Raw genomic sequence first — 14,428 nt, forward strand, 5'->3', positions numbered from 1 at the left:
TTCTCATATTATTTATAACGTTGTAGGGTGTTTGTTCATATTGGAAAACCACAAAATCATATACAGAAGCAGATTTTGAGGCTATGATGAGATCTTTGGATGCGATGAATCCTCAAACTGGGGCTTACCTACATGAGGTGGGATTTCAGCGATGGAGTAAGACACATTTTTCGAGGCATTGATATGACATAATGATCACTAATATTGCGTAGTCATTTAATGCTCATGTCAGACATGCACAGGATAGAATGAGTGATGTAGTTAGTGGACACTCCTATAGGGCAGGATCGATATCATGGTCTTAAACCTTTGAAACGTGTGTGGTCTCGATGGCTGGGGTCTGAACAATAGGAAGACATAAAGGATGTTCTGTAACAGAGGGCTAAATAGACTCTTCAGATGTCTCAAGACTACCGATCGATAAATCTATAGGTAGCATCGTTGGAGAAACTCTATCTCTCATCGGGGGACAAAGATAATGAGGAGGAATATTGATCCGACATACCCGTGTATAGAATAATGTCTATATGCCATAGTCTAGCCTCCTTAATCGGTGACGGATGGAATGGGAAAATGACATCATCCTATTCATTCAAATATATAATTTAACATATTTGCAATAATCAAGGTATCAATTAACTTATTAATTAACGATTACATACTTTATCACCTATAAAAATAATACCCATATAACTCCAAGTAGGTACATCTTGCATACGCCACTTGAAAATTCGTGGAGACATATGGACATCAACCAAATCTATCCAATCATACAGGGTGTCTATCGTCTCATATATCCAATACTACAATATAAACTGTAATGGTTAAATTAAATCAATTTATGTTTTTGCCAATTAATATAGATAATCAAGAAATATAAACTTACCTGAAATGCAATGGGAAATCCGCATATGTCATATTTACGCATTTCGGGCATCTAACTAGAGCAAACTCTATCACTCGCCTAGGACATCGACTCATACGTCATCTGCCACACTAAAACACCTAGGAATAATAATTAAACTCACTCAAATGATCAACCAACTAGAGGTACTTTGTAGATATCTTATTTCGTCAGTCATTCCCTAACAACACCATATGAAGGCAATACAACAAGGCTATTTTCATAGCGTCGATATCGTCATCCCCTCATGGCCGAGCCAAGAAAACACACTCAATATCGTGATATTGCACTTTCTGACAACCCTAAAAGTAGGTATCTCTAATCTTATGTCTAGATGCATGGGGAATATATAATAAAAGTGTAGAGCCGGCTAAATGGTAACCTGTTATCAAAGTAAACTCAAATGGGCTGAATCTCACATCAACCCCATTAACCTTGAACCAAAACTCATCTCTGCTTAAACCCTGATATAACTGTTGTAGCAAAAATTAGTACATCAACACTCTAGAGAACTAGATATCTAGTAATTGAAAGAGATACCTGAAACAAATCCTCTCAAACAATCGAAGCTATTTTGGCATCAGTGTTGACCTAATCTTTAACATGGTGATGCGATGGACATGACATATCACCTCTGCTTAGAAGTGTCGTGACTCATTTGAGATTCGTAACTTGCCATCGACATGTTCTCTTTTATGAGAAGTATTCTGTAAAAAAATTTGAAAGTTTATGAGAATTTCATCAAAAATAGATATATAAACAAATATGAAAATGACAAATATAGAAAAAAACAGAGCTAAAATGCGAAAACTACATATTGGAATACTCTAGAAAGATGAAAACTAAAAACACGAAAAAACAGAACTGAAATTTGAAATCTATATGTTGAAATACCTTAAAATGTTAAAAACCGAAAAATCATGTGAAAATATAAAAATACGAATTGACATATCCTAAAATGACGAAAATAAAAAAAACAACCCTGAATTGTTAAAACTAACCACTAAAATACCTAAAATGACAAAAACTAAAAAATCGAACTGAAATTTGAAAATTACATGTCGAAATATCCAAAAATAATAACAATAAAAAAAATGAAATAAAATTTGAAAATGACATGTCTAAAAACCTAGAAATGAAAAATATTAAAAAAACAAAACTAAAATTCGAAATCTATACATTCAAATATCCTAGAATGTGAAAAATCAAAAAATCATTTGAAAATATAAAAAGTACAAGAAGAAATATCCCAAAATAACAATAATAAAAAAACTAAACAAAAATTTTTAAAATACACGTCCAAAAACCTAGAAATGGAAAATATTCAAAAACAAAACCAAATTTCGAAATCTACACGGTGAAATAACCTAGAATATCAAAAATCGAAAAATCGCTTGAAAATCTAAAAAGTACGAGTTGAAATATCCCAAATAATAACAATAAAAAAATTGGATGAAAATTTTAAAACTACATATTCAAAAACCTTAAAATGACAAAAATAAAAAAACAGAAATATAATTCAAATTTTATACATTGAAATACCCTAAAATGTCATCAATGGTGGCAATGGGGAGGGTGGAGGAGAGGATGTGGGAGGCAAGAACGTGAAAGAGGCGATGATGGTGTTGACAGAGGTTGAAAGGTCGTTAGAGAGCCTACTAAAGGACTTGGCAGCGGCGATCTGACATGGGAGAATCCCCGGGGTGGTCTTAATGAGGTATTTTGAACTTGAAAAGTCTGGGTTGTTTTGTTGGTTAATGCACTTTGGTGGGTTTAAAGAGAGGTTATTGGCTGATGATCTTTTCCTGGCTAATGTTTTTATTGAGTGTGGTGTTGGGATCTTCGCCAAGGTTTGTTTTCTTTTTTTCAACTTTATTGGTTGGGTGATTGTGGTTTTCAGACAATGCATGTTTGTTTGTGTTTTTGAATGAAATGGTTGTAAAGTCTTGGTTTATTATGAACTTGTATTGATGAAGGAATGAAATTTGTCATGGGTATTATAAACAAAGGATATTGGATGAAAATATGAAAAGTATGAGTCGATATATTCTAAAATGACCAAAAATAAAAAAAACGGATCTGAATTTCAAAAACTAAATATTGAAATAGCTTAAAAACGAAAAAACCGAACTATCAAACTGAAATTAGGAAATTACATAAGAAAACAACCATAGAAGCACAAAAATAATAAAACAGATATGAAATTCGAAAACGACATATCTAAGAACCCTAAATCAGGAAAAACATATATGACATTCAAAAACTGAACATTTAATTAGTTTAATATGACAAAAATCAAAAAATTGATTTGAAATTTCATAATTACAGCGTAAAACGGGCCTACAGAAGCACAAAAATCAAGAAACAACATTAAATTTGAAAACTACATATCAAAAAACCTTAAAACAGGAAAAAAAGATATGAAATTCGAAAACTACACGTCTAAAAACCTTATGTGTAGAAAATATAAATTTACCCTTTATAAATTTTCTCTTTATAAATTTTCTCTTCTCAATCAGATCCAATATTTTTCCTTTGCCCCTTTATCAATTTTCTATCTCCTACAACCCTTATAATTTAAAAAAAGTCAATTTCCTCCTAAACCCCTAGAGTCCCCGTCTTTCACAGATCAACCCAGGGGTTAATGTAAAATTTCCAACTAGCCCCCGTGGATTTGCCCTTCTTCTCCTAGGCCCTAATATTTCAAAAAAGCTTAATTTCTCCCCCATCTGATGGGCGATCGTTCCAGCCTATGATAGGTTTATTTTTCCCAGGGAATCCAAAGTCCCCTGTGACGGATCTCCAACCAATCTAACCCATTTTTCAACCAAAAATCATCATTGCAACCTCTAATTTTAACACAAATCAAATCTACACATCTTATAACACAATAACCCTAAAAAATTTCAAGCAAAACAACTAAGAATCAAAATATTTATACATTGTTCAAAATTAAAACCCTAAACATTCAACCTCAAAATCTTCATCAAATCTTTATGATCCTAATAATAAATTGATTCAAACAAGATTAGAGTTGATATATTAATTTTCTTTACTATTTTTGGTCGTCAAAAAATGTGAAAAGTTGACTAAAAAGACGAAAATTGCTACACCTGTAGGAGCCCATGATTTTCTTTGAATTTCAACAGTGTACCAAGAGAAATGTGGGAAGAGATAGGTAAAATTCTCTTGGTTTTTTTATAAGGGTAGTTTGGTCATTTCACAAAAAAGGTATTTTTGCGCAATCCTTATATTTTTGGATAATTTCATTTAACCCTTTTTGTTCTAAACAATTAATTTAATTTCCCTTTTGTTTATTATTTCAATTTAATTTATAGAGTGAGTTAATTAGTGGGAATTAAATTATTTTATTTTAATTAATTAATTAAAATTATTATTTATGTTCGTAAATTTAGAAAGTTAAAACTGCCAAAGTTAGGGTTTCTGAAAATTCTCTCGAAAATTAATGTGATCAAACCCTCACTTTCACTCTAATGCCTGCTGTTTGTACCACTGTGTGTTCCTTTCTAATGCCATATAATCCTACTTCAATACATCCCCAATAGGCACTCTCCCTCTGTTTCTCTACACTTGTTCATTTCACAGTGAATTAGATTTTTACATTCGGTTCAGCTTTACATGTGCCATTCACATATATGGTATTAGTTCGATTCCATAATCTCCAATTATTTTGTTGTAATTTTCATCTCAGTTCTATTTGCTTTGGTGACACAGTAGGGGAATTTTGGACATGCATCATGGAAAATGGATTGTGTTTCTTTTTGTATTTTCGTTTGGTGTTGGAATATAAACGCTTGGTTCTGTTCGCTGGAACAATTTAAGTTGATGAAATCAAATTGATTTTTTTTTCAAACTTGCCTTATTTTTCTAAGTAAGCTTCTGGTTGCTAATTTATAATTGTATTGCTTCATAACTAAAGTAGTTAATACTATTTTCAAACTGCACCAGTGGGAGTATAAAACATGTTTATTTTTAATTAATCGGTTCTCTATATGGTAATAAATTTAAAGACAGTCTTCATATGGATATTGAAGTAACTGAAGTTGAAGGTGAAATGGGTCCTCGTGGAGTGCCAGATGATGGCGATGGTGAACCCGATGAAGTTGGTGAAGCAAATACTTCAGAGAATTCCTCTGCTTGTGGTGATGATGATGGAATTATGGAGCCATATGTGGGGATGGAATTTGATACTGAAGATGCTGCCAAGACATTTTATGATCAGTATGCTAGACGTTTGGGCTTTAGTTCTAATGTCAGTCAACATAGCCATTCTATAGGTAATGGGTCAAATGTCGCCCGGGAGTTTGTATGTGGCAGAGAGGGTTTGAAAAGAGGGCATGCTGATAGTTGTGAAGCAATGCTTAGGATAGACTTAAAGGGTGAAGATAAATGGGTGGTTACAAAATTTATAAAGGATCATACCCATTCTATGGTGAGCCCTGGTAAAGTACATTACCTTCGGCCACGCAGACATTTTGCTGGTGCTGGAAAAACCATGCCTGAAGTTTATCAAGGAGTTGGAATTGTTCCTAGTGGTGTAATGTATGTGTCCATGGATGCAAACCGAGCTGTAGAAACAAATAATTGTGGATCTAGGGCTGCTCCTGCCATTGAGTCAAATTGCTCCATCAAAAATATTGGGGCAATGAATTATGTTGTCCGGCCTGCTAATAGAAAAAGGACATTAGGGAGAGATGCTCAAAACCTACTTGACTATTTCAAGAAAATGCAAGCTGAAAACCCTGGTTTCTTTTATGCAATACAACTTGATGATGATAATCGCATGGCTAATGTATTTTGGGCTGATTCAAGGTCAAGAGCAGCTTACAGCCATTTTGGTGATGCAGTTACACTGGAGACATTGTACAGAGTATATCAATATAAAGTACCTTTTGCTCCATTTACAGGAGTAAATCATCACGGTCAGCCTATCTTGTTTGGATGTGCTTTACTACTAGATGATTCTGAAGCTTCTTTTGTTTGGCTTTTTAAGACGTTTCTTGCAGCGATGAATGATCAGCAACCTGTCTCTATAACTACTGATCAAGACAAAGCCATACAGACGGCAGTTTTTCAGGTATTTCCAGAAGCACGCCACTGTATCAGTAAGTGGCATATCTTGAGAGAAGGCCGGGAAAAGCTGGCTCATGTATGTCATGTTCATCCAAGTCTTGAGGTAGAGCTTTACAATTGCATCAATATGACTGAAACTATAGAGGAGTTTGAATTGTCTTGGAATTCAATCCTTGATAAATATGATCTCAGGAGACATGATTGGCTTAATTCAATATATAATGCTCGTGCACTATGGGTACCTGTGTATTTTCGGGATTCCTTTTTGGCTGCTGTATCAATGAATCCAGGATATGAAGTTTCCTTCTTTGATGGTTATGTGAATCAACAGATGACAATTCCAATGTTCTTTAGGCACTATGAAAGAGCTTTAGAAAACTCATTTGAGAGAGAGATAGAAGCAGATTTTGATACAATTTGCACAACACCAGTCTTGAGGACACCATCACCTATGGAGATACAGGCTGCAAATTTTTATACAAGGGAAATATTTGCTAAATTTCAGGAAGAACTGGTGGAAACTTTTGTATATACTGCAAATAGAATTGAAGGTGATGCAACTATCAGCACATTCAGGGTTGCAAAATTTGAAGATGACAACAAGGCATACATTGTTACATTTAATCATCCTGAAATGAGAGCTAACTGTAGCTGGCAAATGTTTGAGTATTCCGGTATTCTTTGTAGACATGTTTTGACAGTTTTCACTGTCACAAATGTACTTACATTACCATCTCATTATATCTTGAGACGGTGGACAAGAAATGCAAAGACTGGGGCTGGAATAGATGGACTTAGTGGTGAACTACATGGCCAGGAGTCACTGACAATGCGGTACAACAATTTGTGTCGGGAGGCCATCAAATATGCAGAGGATGGGGCAATTGCTTTAGAGACCTATAATGTTGCAATGGCTACTCTTAGAGAAGGTGGGAAGAAGATTGCTGTTGTGAAGAAGAGTGTTGCCAAAGTTTCACCACCCAGTTCACATGTCAGTGGCACTGGTTATGAGGACAGGGGGACTGCTACATCAGCTTCAGACACTACTCCTTTGTTATGGCCTCGGCAAGATGAAATGACAAAACGGTTTAATCTGAATGATACTAGTCCTCAAATTCAACCTGCTTCTGATTTGAATTTGCCACGTTTGGCACCTGTGTCCCTTCACCGTGATGATGCTCCTTCTGATAACATGGTAAATTTTTTAAATCCTTGTTGTGCTTGTTTGTCTTATCTATTTATCATTTACATTTTAACTCTTTTGTGTAGGTGGTTCTTCCTTGTCTAAAGTCAATGACTTGGGTGATGGAGAATAAGAATTCATCACCAGGGAATAGTTTTGCAGTGATCAACCTGAAGGTATGTATAGAATGTTCTTAAATATTATAATAGCAAGTGGGAGTTTTGAGTTGTTGAGTCATGAGCCATCTCTAATTGGGAAGTGATTTATGTGACAATCAACAAAAACCAAGAGTTGCTATTTAAATATGCTGAAACTTTAATATATGTTAAAGTGATTGTTTGAACAAGCTCTTTTTGGTCTGACCACTCATACAATTTTCATTTGAACACTGGGTCACTGGAATGCCTTGATTGTTGTAATTCTCTTGCCATTGTTAGTTAAATGAGTGACTTGTATACATATATGTTTCTTTATCACCTCTGCAGTTGCAAGATTACAGCAAGACTCCATCTGCAGAATTGGAGGTTAAGTTTCAGCTCTCTCAGGTTACACTCAAACCCATGTTGAGATCTATGGCCTATATTAGTGAGCAGCTTTCAACCCCAGCTAATAGAGTTGCTGTCATCAATTTGAAGGTAAGAAATTGAGACATGAAGTTGACCTTTTTCATGCTGGATCTTCTACACTGCTATTCTTATTAACTTTTGTCTGGAAAATGGAAGAAAATGTATGGAATGCTTTAAATCTATGGAAACAAAATTAATACAAAATCATCACTCACACACATATGTATAATATCAACAAAATCTGCATACCTTGTTTTAAATGAGCAACTGGAAAGAACAAAATATTCTTGGACTTGACTCAGGGCCACCCCTGTCCAGCAGTCTTATATGTTTTCTTTCCTTTGATGTACTATCACAGTGGTAGTGCTTATGAAAATAAGAGTGGGATGGCATCTTGGGTTACTTTCAGGTGTTGAACACTTTATTCTTGCATCTTCATTTTATCTCTGTGTTTGATTTTACTGGAGGTATATTTTTATAAAATTTTCAATAACAGTGAGCAGAGAGGAGGTGTAGTAGTGACATTTTGAGATGATTCAGAACATATTGTTGTGCAAGCATTTCTGAGAAAGTTGTTGTTTGGTTTTGAATGGGACCTAATACTTTTAATTTTCACTTTCAATGTTCTGGAGATCTTCATGTTTGATGAATTAGATATTTTCTTCAAAATTCCCCTTGTTGCCTTTCTGTTTAGATCTGCCTTATAAATTCTTTTTTTTTTTCTACCCTTTTGAGACTAGGTGGTCCACAGTTTGGATTATCAAGAATGTTGGATAGAGGAATTTGTGCTTGTGCAATTGTGAATTTGTACACATTGAAGTAAAAATTATATCTCAAGATGATATATATATATTCTTATTTTAGGCTGTATATTAAGTGTCTCACAATTTCTAACATTTAGGATCAACTCTGTACTATTATGCATTTTTATTTCGTTTTTGTTCTTTTTTTTTGTTTTTCTTAAGTTTTAATTTCTGCAAATATTGTCATTGTTTTCATTTTTCTCCTTCCCCATGTGTAGAAGACAAATCAATAGATATTTTTATTAGCAACCATGAAAATATAAGTTGTGCTTCAATATATACACACAATGTGACATTTGATAAGAATGGAAGATCTGTGAGGTGGGGCACTGAGTGGTAGATCAGAATTAAAAGGACTTAAAAGTGGGTGAAGTAGGAATATGGTAGCTGATGGGAGTAGCATATTAGGCATGGTATTATGACTTGTGGATAGAGAAGGTGAAACTGAAATTACTGCATAGAACTCTATGTATTGTGACATTAAGCTAAATGAAATATTGATGATCATATTATAGTATGAGTTGAAAAGAGATGATTCAGGAGTAGGACTGGGAGGAAAAAACTAGTTACACTCTCCTTGTTAATCTGTTTCTCTAATCTCTGTTAAATCCTGTTTTGTTATAGCACTCAATTTGTTAATGACTAAATTAGTTTATGTTTCCTATTCTTTTGTAGTTATCTTGATATAGCCAAGGGATAATGTGAAATTGATTAATATTCATCTGTCAGTATTAATAGGTCTCTTACTATAGCTCCTCTGTACATGGGATAATATGAAAATGTTTTGTATATGTCAGTCAGTATTAGTAAATATTCTCTTTAACCTTTTCTTATCGATCAATACGAGCCTGTAATATGACCTAGGAAACAGTTGCAATTAATAGACTTAGCCATCTGATGTTTTTTTTCCCTGGTATTATGAACATTTAAGCTATTTCTTTGCTTTAATGCTTCTTCTTTTTTCTGTTTCTGGGAGTGTAAATAAATGACCATTATTCCTTGTAAGACAGGACGTTAGCTCTTGCTCCTTGTAAATTCACCTTGACTCTTCTTCTTCTCATCATTTCCTGAAAAGTAAACAAATGACTGTTGTTCTGTGTAAATCGAACACGGGATGTCATCCCTTGCTCCTTGTAATTTCACCTTGGATTGTTCAACAAAAATGAAGCAAGATTATAGATACTTTTTGCAAGTTATGGAGCTTCAGCATCAGGCACCATATCTGGCTTACGTTTTAGATGCCTCTGATTTGAAACTTCTATTCGTTATCAATTCTTTGACTTGAATAGGTTTAAAAATACGAATCATGAAATAACAATAAGGTTAAAAGAAGATAATTGTTTATATATATCACATCTCTCAGATATGGGCAGTTGCCATGCTGATGCCTTGTTTACTCTCTCTCATTTCTTTTCTTTTTATGTTTTTTTAATTTTTGGGAATATATATTTTTGTTTTTTCAGCTTCAAGACACTGAGACAACTTCTGGAGAGTCGGAGGTTAAATTTCAAGTTTCAAGAGATACTTTAGGTGCTATGTTGAGATCAATGGCTTACATCCGGGAGCAGCTTTCCAATGCTGTAAGCATTGTCTCTTTACCCTTGTTTTTGCTTTTGCTGTTGCATGACTGTTAGGATTTCACCCAAAACAGCCAACAACTGACAAATATATTTACATGGATAAAACTGATCAATTTGAGGAGCTGGAGCCTCTCAATTCAGGTCATTTGAGGCATCGGAGGCTCCCACAATCAGCCCTAAGGCTTCCCGCAACCCTATCATTACACAAAATTCCTAATTCTTCTCTCCACTTTTTTGTTCTGTGCTGAAATTGGGATATACTGTCATCTATCTTCTAATGTATTTTCTATTGTAAGTTCTTAGTAATACTGAAAGATTATTTTCTTCACATGATCTTGTCATCAAATCTAGTCTATAAATGTGAAAATGAAACTTACTTAGTGGATGATAGGGTTGACACTTCTTATGTTGCTCACTTGAAACATAATATCAAAGTAATTTCCATGCAGCTAAAACATGTCTGGTTCCTTTATTGGTTTTCATGGCTTTGCTTGTAAGTTTCTTTTTTCAAGGCAACATCTTGATCTTAGAAATAATATTGCTCTTATAGGGAAAAGATAATTGTTTTGAATTACATTTATTATAACTAGCTTTTTGCAGAGATGAAAAGCAGAGCTCAATTTAGTAAATGATTTAGTTGTTTCATAGAAAGGATTTTCCCTGGAATATTGATTATGCCTCAGTTATATTGATATGTTGAGAGATGAAAAATGCTATTTTGAGTTTGTCCAGTAGGTGAACCCTGCATTGTGCTTTTGTGGTTTGAACACAACTTTTTGAAAGCTTAGAACGAAACTTCTTGTGCACAATTTGATTGCATGCTGTTTGGGCTGGTAATTATGTTGAAACATAATCACTTTGAATGGGTTGAATGGTATTATGCTCAATTTCTAACCACTTTTAGTTAGAGGACCTAATGCTTTTGGGGCCACCTATCCTGGATATTATGCTCTATTGATTTTCTGACCACTAAAAGCTGTAGGGTCTGATTGAGTACCCATTTCAAATCCAGGGTTAGACTAGTGAAGTTGATGGATTTTTGGGTAATAAAGGAGAGGAAGAAGGCAAGATCATGTCAAAAACATGTATCATTTCTCATTCCTGAAGATTGTACTCAGAGAGTTTATGAGTGAACTAGGTGTTGGCATTCCTTGAGATTCTATCTGTTTTGGTAAAAGAGATTTGAGAGATAGTATAGGAAGATTCTTTGGCAGATTTATAAGATACAGATTAGGGGAAATTAGCAATTGTTAGACAATTGGAACGGGAAGCCTTTTAACCCATAACTTCTGTAGATCAACTACTGTACATATATCCGCTTCTTCCCCATGTTTCAGTTCCATGTGTTTAACCTGTGCAAAATTTACCCCCATTGGTGTTTTATGTGCAAAACTAATGCAACATCATATGACCATTTGTTTCTTCATTGTCCAATGGCTTCTTGGTTATGGGCTATAGTTTTAGAGAAACCCTATCATCAGTGGATTTTCTTAGACCTTGTTTTGATTCACCTAGGGAAAATTTGTGAATTTCTTTGGTGAAGGGACAGAGGCAAAGACTCTTAGAAAATGCATGGTTCATGCTCATTTGTGGGTGATTTTGGGTGGAATAAATAAAATTACATTTGAAGATGATGAAGGAGAAGAAATTGGTGTAAATAGAATGAAATCTACTTTTTGGCATCTCCTTAGGTTTGTTACTCATAAACCTTTAAATAAGCTTGTTTTCCTTTCATCCATCTTTAATTGGTTATTTTGGGTTTTTTTTTCTTGGGGTGGTTCAAGTTTTTGTAATCTCTCTTTTTTATTTGTTCTTTCTAATCCATGTTAGGTGGGTTCTTTTTGTTGTAGTGGATAATTATCTAATGTTGGTGTTTGTTTGTTTGATATCTTTACAGTATTACATACTTTTGTGTTTCCTATAAGAAATTCAAACAGATAAACCAGGTCAGAACATCACCTTAGCTGGGATTAGGCTTTAGGCTAATTTTGTCCGGTTTGCTTATTTTGGATCTGGGAATGCAATACTATGTTTGGTAGATTTTTTTCATTTCGTATAGAATTATGTTCCCCTTCTCTATTTTTTTTGGCTGTGTTTGTGACTGCCTAAGCCACTAATGTATCTATCTCAACCTCTCTTTAATATAGGTTAGCAGTTTCTTATTTTAAAAAAAAAAAAAAACATTTCAGAAGAGAAAAAGGAATGATATTCACGATGTTAAAATATGATGATAAATTCTTTTTAATAAATAATAAAGGAAAACAGATGGTTTCTTTGCTTTTGAAGTTCAGGCTTTCTTTTTGGCTTGGAGTGTTTTTGAAGATTGAATTAAAGAACCATCCCAATTTTAATCCATTGCCCAAAGAAGAATTAGTAAGATGGTATTCACTAAGAAGTGATCAGATTTTATTTTAGATCATCGCTTGTTGCAAAATTCATAGATGATTTGGTTAAGAAGGCAATCATATTTAATCCAAGATCCATTGCTCGTAGTAATATTACTAAGGATATTTTCTTTAAGAAGGTAATCAGATTTTCTAGTGGAGCTTTCGTTCCTCTGTGAAGTAAATTAAGCTCAGCCACTAAGTACTTACCGAGAAGAAATATTCTTTGATGTGGAGTTCAAAAATCCAGTTGATGATGAAAGATTTGACAGCCTTGACACTTTAGCTTGAACTTTGTCCTTACCCTGTGCTTTCTGGTTCTGCCTGAAAAATTGCAGGGCAATGATGTTAATTTGCTTGTTTAGGTATGTTTGTTTCCTTCAACCATTGTTATTACCATTATGTTTTTACCTCTGTTTGACTGCAAGAGTATTTTTACCATTAAAAAGCGAGCCCTTAATATATTTTGAGAAAAACCTCCAGCTCATTGAAAGCACTTCATATATATTTTCTTCCAATTAATTCATTTGCTCCATATTATTATTTTATTTTTCAAGATTGTTGCCCTGAATGCTTGGGCCAAATGGTTTAAGGATAGATGTTTCCAGAACAATTTTTGTTTTTCCATTTCTAAAATTTCTTATTCTGCTGTGCAATTTAGATTTTGGCATCATGCTCTAGATATTGCTGTATACTCTTATTAGGTGTGTATTATTGACAATAGCGGCTTCAGTTTGAAGTTTCCAATTGAACAAAGCACCAGTCATCAATGTTTTTTCTTATAGTAGGTACTGCTAACCGTTGATTCATTCTGCTTTATGAAAAGAGAAGAGCCATAAATTGGCCTACTCATAAGTTTTTTTTTTTTTTTTTTTAAAGCATTCTTCTAAATATTCATTAATGTGTAAATCAAATATAATCATGAGTAGAACCATGTTGCTTCTTTTCTATTTGATGTAGCCAGGTTGAACACTGCCCTTTTGACTGCAGTTGCTATTTTTGTGGCAACTTTGGAATTATAATCGATGTTACAATCATAGTTACTGTTTGTGTTCATTATCATCATATCAAATTTTAGCAACTGTAAACTTAGTATGATGGAGTTCTATGCTGCTAGAATTAACTATTGGATTTTAAAGTATTGTCTGCTCACTGGAAATTTATGTTTTGGCAGGCTGAACCCCATTCAGAGCCTCTGCAAAAGAAGCAGCGAAAGTAAACACATTAGTTTGTAATTCAGGTGTGTTCACTTGACTTGTTTCTGTGTATTAAATGCTTGTTCACCAAATTTTTGGTCACCACTCTCAATTAGCTGGAATCCTTTGTTTAGCTCTGACATAAATTAGCCTTCTTTTTTTCCAAATTTATATATATTCCTTTTTCTTTCATTTATTTGCCTTGACTTTGTGTAAGTTTGCTGTATACCATATATGTACATGTACTATATCCAGATTCAGAAATTGAAGGCATCAAAGAGCTTTGTTTGAAGGTTTAATCTGGTCCTCTGTTGATACTGTTTAGTTCATATCATTTCTGGCTTGTCGTTCATAGTAATTGTTCAAATATTCAATTTATTCTAATTGTTTTGAATAGGGTGAAATGAGACTGTTAGGATTTCATCTGTTGGTTTGAGCATACCAGGCCACTCTTTGAAGACATCGGGTAGTTTTGATCTCGGAATTATAGGATAGGTAGTCTTTATAAGGGAATCATAGAGTACGTTTGGTGCAACATATCAGAATGTACTATTTTTTATTTTTTCTTTTTGTTTGTGATTAGATGGAATTAGATTGTATTAAATATAATTGTCAGTGTATAAAAAATATGATTAAATAAATAAATCTTTAATATTTAATAAAAATAAAGAAGTTTGAAATTATAAATAAAAAACAATATATGGTGCATCTACAGATA

The 14,428-nt window shown here is 33.8% G+C and overlaps 1 protein-coding gene across 7 annotated transcripts; it reads left to right on the forward strand.

Annotated features, from left to right (window-relative positions):
- The first annotated feature begins 4,329 nt into the window (after positions 1-4,329).
- On the forward strand, positions 4,330-14,353 carry LOC123225017 (protein FAR1-RELATED SEQUENCE 3-like). Of its 7 annotated transcripts, none has more exons than XM_044648850.1 (6): positions 4,330-7,193; positions 7,268-7,357; positions 7,667-7,816; positions 10,014-10,130; positions 13,689-13,754; positions 14,108-14,353. In XM_044648850.1, exons 1-5 carry the CDS (start codon positions 4,947-4,949, stop codon positions 13,731-13,733), a joined length of 2,649 nt encoding a protein of 882 aa, XP_044504785.1. In that variant the 5' UTR covers positions 4,330-4,946; the 3' UTR covers positions 13,734-13,754; positions 14,108-14,353. The 7 variants fall into 7 exon arrangements, with proteins under 7 accessions (XP_044504785.1, XP_044504786.1, XP_044504787.1 ...); XM_044648851.1 differs by lacking the exon at positions 14,108-14,353 and adding an exon at positions 13,966-14,009; XM_044648852.1 differs by lacking the exon at positions 14,108-14,353 and having other exon boundaries at positions 4,330-4,563; positions 4,960-7,193; positions 13,689-14,009.
- The last annotated feature ends 75 nt before the right edge of the window (positions 14,354-14,428 follow it).

Source organism: Mangifera indica, chromosome 9, assembly GCF_011075055.1.
Source record: "Mangifera indica cultivar Alphonso chromosome 9, CATAS_Mindica_2.1, whole genome shotgun sequence".
Lineage (NCBI taxonomy): Eukaryota > Viridiplantae > Streptophyta > Magnoliopsida > Sapindales > Anacardiaceae > Mangifera > Mangifera indica.

What these genes read in the sequence shown, in the direction of transcription:
- LOC123225017 (XM_044648850.1), top strand. Translation starts at nt 4,947, where the DNA reads ATGGATATTGAAGTAACTGAAGTTGAAGGTGAAATGGGTCCTCGTGGA. An exon ending in ATGCTCCTTCTGATAACATG is followed by an intron (nt 7,194 to 7,267) that starts GTAAATTTTTTA and finishes TCTTTTGTGTAG; the next exon opens with GTGGTTCTTCCTTGTCTAAA. An exon ending in TTGCTGTCATCAATTTGAAG is followed by an intron (nt 7,817 to 10,013) that starts GTAAGAAATTGA and finishes TTGTTTTTTCAG; the next exon opens with CTTCAAGACACTGAGACAAC.